Genomic DNA, 10885 nt, shown 5'->3' on the forward strand with positions numbered 1-10885 from the left:
TGAAAATAAAGTAGGCTCACATCAAGCATGTACACACCATAAATGGAGGAATTAGAATACAGACAAAGTCCAAGTCTGTGAGTCACTGAGTGTGAGTGTTACTGTTAGCTCCATCCATGGTGCGACTTAATTGCGAACATGGCGAGTGCAACTGCTCGAAATACCTGCTGTTCATGACCGTTACTTTAGAACAACATTTAGAACAGTAATACTAACCATCTGTAATAACTAATATCTGTACTTCATAAAATTCAATATTTGAACAACATATTTTCAAACCTATCACAACAAAAAGACGCTTTCTGATATTTTTCCCCAAACGATTATTATGTTCAGACTTTTCTTACCGTTCGTTCATTCATGAAGTCTGGTTCCTTTTCGTTTCCCAAAATACGTATTCTTATTGGTTCTTGGTTGGCCTAGCAACAGCCCCCAAAAATATGATGAATTTGTTGGAAACAAACCAACCAATCATAACGGATATTACAGCTCATGAATCTTTACAGAACATGTTGAATATGGTCACAAATTTTCTTTTGACACGATTGATTGTTTTGCTAACATTCGGCCGTCCATGCCAACCGGCGCACTTTGTTTATCAACAATGGAAAGGTCTGTAAAGAACTTCACGCTGGCCCTACCTATATAGGCCTAAAGTTTATTATTCATGCCCAACTTCGGAATCTTTTTCAGCATCATGCGCGCGTGTTTGACGGGTTTATTTACTGTACAGTATCAGTAACCTTTCGTTATGAAACAAGTTTTTTCTGTCTATTTCTGTTTGTATACACATGTTATTTAGTTATTGTTTTCTGTCTTTCTTTTTCTGTGATTTCTTTCCTATCTTGTGCTCACAATCAAAGCATATCAACAAATAATACGTTTAGTAAAAAATACGATTCTAGTATTAAAACAGAGCAGAACAAACTGTTATAAGTTTACCAGTCAAACTGTAGTTTTGACATTTAAAACTTGTTGGCAACCAGCTTCTGCTGTCAAACAACTGGGCCCAATTTCAAAAAGCCTGTTTGCGAACCAAAACTTGCTAAGCAAACGACAAAATAGCTTGGCAGAACAGGATACCAGCCAAAACACAATATACACGCTGTTTGAGCACATGTCTTTCTCTGGTCCTTTTGGAGTTTCGGCCCGTGTCAGCTATACAATCTCGTCGTATTCAGTGATAAATATCGCCAAACAAGGTAAGAATTCTAACACCAAAATTCAATATAATGTTTATTAACAATCAACCTTTATTCTACGGCTGTTCAGCACGTTTATTGCTGGCGACTAGTGCAAGATGTTACCAGATAGCAAATAACAACTTTCGGCTTGTGTCGTGACAACCACCATTTCAGCTCTAGTCTAGGCTTATTAATATTACTTAGGGCGGGCCATTCAGAACAGTCAATGTTAAAAAACATTCATTCTTTTTCGCAAGTTTTTTGACCCACTCACCCACCCCACATTTCCATTCATAAATATTGAATGACGTAATAATATAATCAATACACTGATGAACAAAGTAATACCTCAAATGATCCAGATATTTTACATCAAAGGTCTCAAAAATCAGTAGTTTCCAAAGGATGTTCCTGGGTTTTTTCAAACAAACAACTACAGTAAGTTACTGTTTAATATTTTTACAGTATTTATAAATATCAAATCAGCAATCACTAATATTAAATTCTTCATTGACAGTCTGACAGTGTGCTACAATATGAAATAATCAATAGTGAAGGACTTTGCTTTTAATTCTAAATGATATCGCCTTGTTGAAGTAAACTATCTTTTAAATATTCCATGGACCATGGGCAATATAAATTTTAAATTTTCTCGGTACCATTCGTTTTATATACATTAGGCATGTTAGGCAATTAGTCCTAGCAATAGCATGCCTATTGTAATAAGATTGCAGACCAGACAAATTACATACAATTTGATGTTCTACTTCTGTTATAACCAGTCGTGGAGACGATTCTTTACTGAACTGAACGTAGCTTTATTAAACAAGACTGAACTCAACAGCAGCCATTTTGTAAACAACAATAATACTAAACAGTAACAACCAAGAGAGGGCGCTATGTAGAAAAGCTACTTTGCAAGTTACTACAACTCCTCCCCCTTTAGTTAAATGCAACACTTCCCATCTAATGTAACACAAAACAAATGTCCCTTAGAGAATACCTAAAAACCCAAATTTTCTGAAGTCCTGGTATCAATAATGGAGGACTTAGGTTTGATTACCAATCACCAAGGCACATCATAAAAGAAAGCATTATTTTACTCTGCATGGAGAGAGAATTTAACACACTAAGTAGTATCAACACAATCAAGTAACCTTAAAGATTTTAACAATTACTCCTTAAAATTTCCAATAACAAATCGAAAGATTGAACAACTGTTCAACTACACTTCAAAAACATCCAGCCTGTCCATCAGTTATTATCAATGTCATACACGCGTAATTACACTAAACAGTCACAACAGTTAGTAATCGTGGAATCTGTAGCGAGGGGGTTTATTGTGGGTGCGCGTTGATCGGCGAAGGTCTGGGTTTGAAGAATTGTTCACAGATTGGCTTTGATCCGTTGGCTGTTCAGGTTGGTTGTCCGCACAGGAACTAGACTTGCTCCTATCATCTTCCTCCTCCCTTCGTGGAATAATAGGGACTGGTGCAATAGGATCATTGATGGGGGGTGTAACAAGCAACTGACGGGTTCGTAATTGATCCACATGTCTTCTCCAGACACGTCCATCATCCAGCTGAACTGTAAACATACAGCTTCTAACTCGTCCCAAAATTAAACCGGCAATCCAACGTGGTCCAGTAGCGTAGTTTTCGGCATACACTGAGTCGTTGGTATTGAAGGTGCGCAGTTTGGTGTGTTTATCATGGTTCACCTTCTGCGAGAACTGCTTGCTGTCAACACGGACTTGGATATTAGGACGAATTGCATCAAGCCGTGTGCGAAGTTTGCGTTTCATCAACATCTCTGCGGGGGATACACCTGTGGTTGCGTGAGGTGTGATGCGAACTCATCAGGAATCGTGACAATTTGGTTCCAACGGTACGTCCAGTCATGCGTAGCATTGCAGCTTTAAACGACTGCACTGCCCTCTATGCCAAACCATTGAGAGAGGGGTGGAACGGTGCCGATCTGACATGTTTTATGCCATTCAATCGCAAAAAGTCTTTGAAGTCTGCGCTTGTGAAGTTGCTGCCGTTGTCTGTGACAATTATTTCCGGCAGACCATGGGTTGCAAAGGTCTGACGAAGCCGTTCAACAGTGGCTTGCGACGTTGTACTGTGCATGGCATGGATGTCCAACCACTTACTGTGCGCATCAACTATCACCAAGAACATTCAACCCATAAATGGGCCTGCATAGTCCAAGTGCAAACGCGACCATGGCCGACTAGGGAACTCCCAGGGGTGAAGCGGAGCAGTGGGTGGAGATTTACGAGAGACTTGACATGCGGTGCACTGTTTAACTTTATCTTCCAGGTCTCTGTCCATGTTTGGCCACCACACATAGCTACGAGCGAGTGATTTCATTCGCGAGATTCCACGGTGCGATTCATGTAGTTCCTGGACAATCTGTGTTCGACCTTGTGGGGGGATGACTACTCGAGAACCCCACAATATGCAACCATCTTGCACACTTAATTCATCTTTGCGTCAAGTATATGGCTTTAGTGCTTCATTATTACATTCACTTGGCCATCCATTCATCACGTATGTGCGCACTAGAGAGAGTGTTGGGTCTCTACCCGTCCAAAGACGAATTTTGTCAGGGCCGACAAGCGTGGTTTCCAACCGATCCATAACCATGACGTAGTCTGCTGGTGTTGGAGGATGATGGATTGATGTTGACAGGGGCAATCTGCTGAGGCCATCGGCATTGCCATTTAAATGCCCAGGTTTGTACACCAAGCGATACTCATAAGCCGCTAGTGTGAGGGCCCAGCGTTGAATACGGGATGACGCCATGGGGGATATTGCTCGGTGTTCACTGAATAGTCCAAGCAATGGCTTGTGATCCGTGGTTATCTCAAACCGGCGTCCATAGACATACTGGTGAAATTTCTTGACTCCGAAAATCACAGCTAAACCTTCTTTGTCAAGCTGCGAGTAGTTTTTCTCTGCTGGTGATAAAGAACGCGAGGCATAAGCGACTGGGTGTTCCGATCCATCCGACATTCTGTGGGCTAACACAGCGCCCACACCATAGGGACTGGCATCACAGGCCATTATCAACTCCTTATCTGGGTCGTAGTGGGCAAGTACTTTGGCCGACATAAGCAATTCCTTTGAGTCTCTGAAGGATTTTTCATGGATTGGTTTCCATGACCAGCTGGTGTTCTTCTTAAGCAGACTGTGTAATGGGCCCAATACTGACGACAAATTGGGAAGAAACTTTCCATAATAATTCAGTAGTCCAAGGTAGGACTTCAACTCCGACACGTTCCGTGGAATTGGTGCATCCCCGACTGCTAGAACTTTATCCGATGTTGGTTGCAACCCTGCCGCATTTATGCGATGTCCCAAGTAAATGTGACTCAGCGCGAGTAAATGAGACGGATTGCGGCATTGGCGATTTCTCGTTAGGCTCCCCTGAGTGCAAAAAAATGCACATGGGGCAACAAAAATCCTTTTTTTTTTTTTGCAAAAAAACGTACCTTTATTATGTCGATTGTCCTTTCCCACAAAAAAATGGGGGAATTAAACGTTAAATTTCCTATAATAATGATATTTCCTGGGGCATATCATCTTCAGAAACACCCGAAACTTGTCAATTTAAACCATAATATTAGTCGTTTTCTAACGATTCACAGCGAGTCGTAAACACCGTCGAATGACGCCATCTTTGTGTCAGGAATCGGAGAAAAAAAGTAACACTCTCTAAAAGGTCAAAGGGCATTTCTAATCCAATGAAAACAATCGTTATAGCTCCCATAAAAATGTTATCTAGAAACGAGAGTTGACTCCTTCCGTGTTTCAGTAAACCGTACGTGATTGGTTGTTTGTGATCATCTGATAGGGGCTACGTCATTCTGCGATTGCGCAGTCGTAAAAAATTAGACTACGCGTGCGTAATCACATGCACAGTGGGCTTTAAATGACCCATTCCTGCGGGAATGATTACAACTGTCAGATCATGGATCCCCAGGAGAAGTTGATATCTGAGCTTCTAAACAATATTAGGGGTTGCAATTTAATTAATCGCGACGAAATCAGGGAAGATGGGGGGAAGTGGGAAAGTTATATACACGATTACTTTGCAAACGACAAAGATAGCGACAGCGATGATTGGGGTACCGATGATGGTGATGATGCCGACAGCGAAGGGGAGCTCGACGAGCTAGAGGAAGCGGACGTTCACCATCACGGTGCAGCTCTCGTTCCATTTGACGACGGAAATGGTTTCCACGGAATCGATGCCTTGCACGTCGGGGAGGCAATTGCCGCCGAACAGGCCAGGGACTTAGTGTCTGATCATTATGAGACAGAGAAGGTCAAAGTGGAGGGGTTTAAATGTGCCTGCAAAAACGAGGACTGTCATAAGGCCTTCAACAAACAGGAAATGTTGGACTCGAGGCTTGAACTTCGGGCATTCAATGAAGGTGAGCTTTATTTAATGTTGGTGTCATTTTTTAAAGGTTTATGTTTTGTTTTACAAACCCAACTTTTAAAATCTATCTTGACTTGTTGATGTAAACCCTCTAACCAGATTATTGTGCTGATGATCACCGGTAACGATTTAGTTTTTTTTTATTTTACGTTTGTACTCCAAGAGTCTAATATTTCTTTTTAAGAATTAGAATAACATCTAGTATTAAGAATACATTCACTTCAAAATGAATGAAGATTTTCATGAGATTTCCATGAACAGAAAAGGCAATACTATTTGTTTTCTCTTGTTTTGTTTTCAGCTGAAAAGGATCTTCTTGTGCTTGGGGCAGTCCAGTGCCACACGAACATGTCCAAGATGACGACAGCAAAGAAGCATAAGACCACAGAGCGGAAGCATGCCCACACCGAGTTTTTCTTCAGGGGGAAGAAGGTTTGCAGAGATCGCTTCAGGTTTTTGTTTGCGTAAGTAATTTAAGAACATGAAACAAACTCACTATTAATTGTGACACAAACGGTGGCCTTTTTTTGACAACGTGTGACTTTGACAACGTGTAACTACAAACACTAATTTTTTTTTAACATAGTAGAGAGGTTTCGCAAGCATGCGGATAAAGATACGGATATGATAACCAAATCCGTTCACGCCAGCAGTGTGTTGGATTTTGTTTCCCAAAATATGTGTACTCGACGCTCGCATTCATCATGAGTGTTTTTCCGACAAGCATGACCGATAGAGACCCAGTGTTTTATGCACTGCATTCTCTCATCGTTTTGCTTGCAAATGACTAACAATTTTCTACTTATATCTACTAGCATGATCCAGTGAAAGCAATTCCTTGGGAAATGTTTTTGATCTGGGACAAAAACACAACTGCAAAGTCTGCAAAACAGTATCCGTTTTTTTACGACGCGTATGAGCTCCTGTATCCATTGCTAATAACATGTGTGCAAAATACAATAGTCGTGGAAACGCGTCACGTCAACACACGAAGTGTCGACGTGTCGGTATCTGTATGTGTATTTGTAGACTTGCGAAACCTCAGTCTCTTATAGCGACGGACAAACAGCCAGTTTTTCACCCTGGTAATAGTATTTTTTATTTATTTTTCCAGTATTAGTCAGAATAAACTATCAGCGGTGCAGACACACTATCAGGCCAATGGAATTGCACCAAGAGAAAAGCAGACAACTAAAGGAAAGAGGAGAAAGACATCATTGTCTTTTGAAGACAACCAACGCATTGTGGTTTTCCTGCAAAATTATGCAACCACGCATGCTGTTATGCTTCCTGGCCGGGTAGCTGGGCACAAGCGGGACGACATTTTGCTGCTCCCCAGCAACAATACCAAGGCTGCTGTACACAGAGTGTACAAGAAAATTGTCAAGACAGCTGGTAAGTACACGTATACATTCTACAAGAAGAGCAATTATTACATTCTCATATGATGTAAATACAAACAAAATCCCAGATTTAAAATAATTTGTTTGACTTTTAGTATCAGACTGAGTAGTTAAAATATAAAAGCTGCTGCTGTATCTGCTAGAATAGTTTTCTATCAAATCATGCTGCTTACCCTTGAAAATAACACTGCGAGAGACTGGAATTTAATCCCCTACTCAACAGACACTAAACAGCAACCCTATTCCAACCAAGTTTCAGGGCACACTCATGGGTGTGCATACAAAATAGAGCTCTTCTCTCCTGACCTGGCATCATATTGAGTGCTGTTCCTAGAAAGGAGCTGATCAACTATTTTATCAAGATCAAGTTTAACTACAACATAATGAAATAACATTTATCTACAGGTTACAGGGTTGTAGGTCTGACTTCTTTCCGAGACATCTGGAGGCAGCTTTGTTCACACATTGTCATCAGCAGGCCCATGACTGACCTGTGCTTCAAATGCCAACAGAACAACAGTGCAATCATCAAGTCTGCCAACCTGGGTGAGGATGAAAAGGGGGAAAATTTGAAGGAGCAGGAACACCATCTGTTGACAGCCAAAAAACAGAGATCCCACTATACAGCACAGGTCAAGGATGCTAAAGATGTTTTGCACAATCAACGCCTGGATGAACCAGCCAAGTCTGCACCTCCTGCTGTTGCACACTATTCCTTTGATTTTGCACAGCAGGTGCACTTTCCCAACAAAGTGTTTCAACCCGGCCCCATCTATTTCATGACTCCTCGCAAGTGTCTCGTGTTTGGAGTGTGTGCTGAAGCTATTCCACAGCAGGTAAGTTACTAACTACATAGATAACTAAGGGCTACATCCAACATTGTCTAGCCCTCATGCCCAAAACTTATTTTTGAACAAATGTATCGTTTTTACACATTGAAAATAAATCTAATACTGGAACCTAATAAAATATTCTTAAGTTCCCTTTTTATTTTTATTTTTATATGAGTTAATTATAGACAAGTGGATGACTGAGGAAATTAATTTTTTTTTTTTTTTTTAATCATTCTTTTCAGATAAACTACTTGGTGGATGAGCACTTCGTCATCGACAAGGGTTCAAATCTGGTGATCAACCTCCTTCACCACTTTTTTGAACAGTACAGTTTGAAGGAACGATCAGTAAATTTACACTGCGATAACTGTACTGGTCAAAACAAGAATAATTACATGTTGTGGTACATGCTGTGGCGAGTGTGCAATGGTCTTCATCATTCCATTACATTGAATTTCCTCTTGACTGGACACACCAAGTTTGCACCGGATTGGTGCTTTGGTCTGTTAAAGAAACAGTACCGTGTTACTGATGTGTCCAGTCTAGAGGAATTGTGTGATGTAGTGCGGGCTAGTTCCGTTACTAAGCTCAATGTACCGCAGTTAGTGGGGAAGGAGGATGGTACCCAGATTGTGCCCCAATACGACTGGCAAAGTTTCCTGAAGCCATTCTTCAAGACCCTTCCACAAATCAAGAAGTACCATCATTTCAGGTAAGACATTGAAAGTTCACAGTGATTCAGTTTTATTGTTGGGTTTTATCAATGAAACCTGTTGAAAACAACCCTAGCATCCTGCAAGCATGATCTAAACGCAAATATGGCAGGCTTCAAGAAAAAGACAACAACACTCATCTGGCCCCTTCCAAACACATGCAGCCCCCCCCCCCCCACACACACGCGAACACACAGCCCCCCTCCATACACACACAGCCCCCCCCCCCCACACACACACAAGTGTGTAACAGCCTGTAATCATGTGGACCTCCTATTGTCCCTCTTTGGTTTATTCTCTTAACTTTTTTCAACAGCTCCGATTGGTTTTGTACACGATTTCCAACCATGGACATTTTGTCCTCTTTTGTTATAGGTCCCCGGTTTGAATGTGTTCACCTACTCACACACATGGAGTCCTTTTATTTCCCCTTTTTCGTTTTGTCTTTGGCCTCCATAAGTGTACCTAAAGAGAGCACACATTCTCTCTCTTTTTCTCTCTCAAAACAACATTTTAATGAACCCACTTTTTTTGTAATTATTACTATAGATTCAGTGCTGATCAGCCTGGTTTGGTGTGGTCTAGAGAGTTCTGCGATTCACAGGAAGTGGAGTTTAGCCTTCTGAAAGGCAAGCACCTGCCCCCACCAGAGCTGCCAACAGAAAGAGAAGTAAATGGGCTGTCGGCAGCACGACAGTGGTATTTACATGATAATATTCGCCAGTTCTGTGACGATGAATCAAAGGATGTAACATGCCCTAGACCAACTATACCGAAACCTGCAAAAACATAGAAAAAGTCAGATTGGGAACAATTAAATGTTCTTAAAGGATATGCAGATGAGGTAAAATTCAAAAAAAATTAACCAGTAGTGTGACTTAAAATCAGGTTTGATTGCAGGCCATATTTTGTCATGTGTGTGCCTGGTTGCTATGTAAATGCAAGCCAAAAAAAAAAAAAAAAAAAAATGTCTTTTTTATCTCTTTCCACCCCAAAAATCAATATTTGTTAAGAAAACTGCCAATTTGATTTTATATATGACCTTCCATCAGAATTCAACTCAAAAATATTGATATATGTATTTTTTATTTTTTATTTCTAACAAACAAATCTGCATGTCTAAAAATTCTGACGAATTGGCAAATACTGTCTCTGTTGAGACGAAACATGTATTTCTGTTGATATTTTGCCCAAAAATGTGTTTTTTTAATGTTTATTTTGAGATAAGTTTCTCAAACCAAAGATAATGAATTTCCGTCCAGTAATGTAAATAAAGATCAGTTCTACGTAAACAAAAAATGTTGTGTTAGTATCTTAATTTATATGTCTGGTTGCTATGGTGTTCTGAATTTACATGCAAAATTAGCAATAAAGAAAATGAACCGTTTGTTTAACAGCCTGTTTGTGGTAAACTTGAATTTGAATATTGTCGATGACCTGCGACCTTTGACCGACCATAACATCACAACCGTAAACACTATAGAGGTCAGTAAGGTGTCATTTTAATCCTGTGACTAAGCTTTACATGATGAAATCAAAATCTCAATTTTCATTTTCACCTCAAAGTGTCTCATTTACTCATGCTGGGTCACAAATGACTTCGGTTGCAAGAAATACACATTTTTCTCGTTTCAGACGGAGTCCTGCGCTTTGGAGCCGACTCATGGAGATTTGCTGCATGCTCTGCTGCATGCTCTGCTTCAGTGCGTCCGGTAACTAACACGTCATCGAGGAATGCGACCGCTTGGGGAATATCTGCTAGTAGGCTTTCGATGGTCCTTTGGAATATTGCAGGTGCGGAGGATATGCCAAAAGGCATACGCGTGTACTGAAAGAGCCCTTTGTGTGTATTAATTGTTAGCAGCTCACGAGACTCCTCATCAAGAACAAGCTGCAGATAGGCGTGACTTAGATCCAACTTACTAAATGCCTTACCTCCTGCCATAGCTGCGAAAAGTTCCTCGATGCGAGGTAATGGGTAAATGTCCGTGTTTGTTGACTGATTAACAGTAGACTTGTTGTCCCCACAGATACGCAATTTACCCGATTCCTTCATAACGGGTACAATGGGTGATGCCCATCGAGAAAAGGTAACTGGTTCAATCACACCCTCCCTCTGGAGCCGATCCAGTTCATCATTAACCTGTTGCTTCATTGCAAATGGCACAGGCCTGGCCTTGCAGAATACAGGCCTTGCATCATCCCTCATGCTGATGTGCACCCGTTGACCTTTGAGCTGTCCTAAGTCATCACGAAACAACTCACTGTACTGTTCAGTAATGTTCGATGCAGTTGATGGT

The 10885-nt window shown here is 40.9% G+C and overlaps 2 protein-coding genes across 2 annotated transcripts; one reads left to right on the forward strand and one right to left on the reverse strand.

Annotated features, from left to right (window-relative positions):
• Positions 1-2490: 2490 nt before the first annotated feature.
• On the reverse strand, positions 2491-4303 carry LOC117299164. Its single transcript, XM_033782626.1, has 2 exons — positions 3715-4303; positions 2491-3011 (listed from the first exon to the last, which is right to left on the reverse strand). The coding sequence occupies exons 1-2, from the start codon at positions 4301-4303 to the stop codon at positions 2491-2493; spliced, it is 1110 nt and encodes a 369-aa protein (XP_033638517.1).
• Positions 4304-4917: 614 nt separating this feature from the next.
• On the forward strand, positions 4918-10030 carry LOC117299685. Its single transcript, XM_033783239.1, has 6 exons — positions 4918-5628; positions 5938-6100; positions 6751-7031; positions 7445-7875; positions 8115-8584; positions 9135-10030. The coding sequence occupies exons 1-6, from the start codon at positions 5124-5126 to the stop codon at positions 9376-9378; spliced, it is 2094 nt and encodes a 697-aa protein (XP_033639130.1). The 5' UTR covers positions 4918-5123; the 3' UTR covers positions 9379-10030.
• The last annotated feature ends 855 nt before the right edge of the window (positions 10031-10885 follow it).

Source organism: Asterias rubens, chromosome 14 (genome assembly GCF_902459465.1).
Source record: "Asterias rubens chromosome 14, eAstRub1.3, whole genome shotgun sequence".
NCBI lineage: Eukaryota > Metazoa > Echinodermata > Asteroidea > Forcipulatida > Asteriidae > Asterias > Asterias rubens.

Coding starts and splice junctions, on each gene's coding strand:
- LOC117299685 (XM_033783239.1), top strand. CDS start 5,124: ATGACCCATTCCTGCGGGAATGATTACAACTGTCAGATCATGGATCCC. Junction 6,101..6,750: donor CGCTTCAGGTTTTTGTTTGC/GTAAGTAATTTA, acceptor TTATTTTTCCAG/TATTAGTCAGAATAAACTAT. Junction 8,585..9,134: donor AAGAAGTACCATCATTTCAG/GTAAGACATTGA, acceptor TTATTACTATAG/ATTCAGTGCTGATCAGCCTG.
- LOC117299164 (XM_033782626.1), bottom strand. CDS start 4,303: ATGTCGGCCAAAGTACTTGCCCACTACGACCCAGATAAGGAGTTGATA. Junction 3,012..3,714: donor GAATGGATGGCCAAGTGAAT/GTAATAATGAAG, acceptor ACGCAACCACAG/GTGTATCCCCCGCAGAGATG.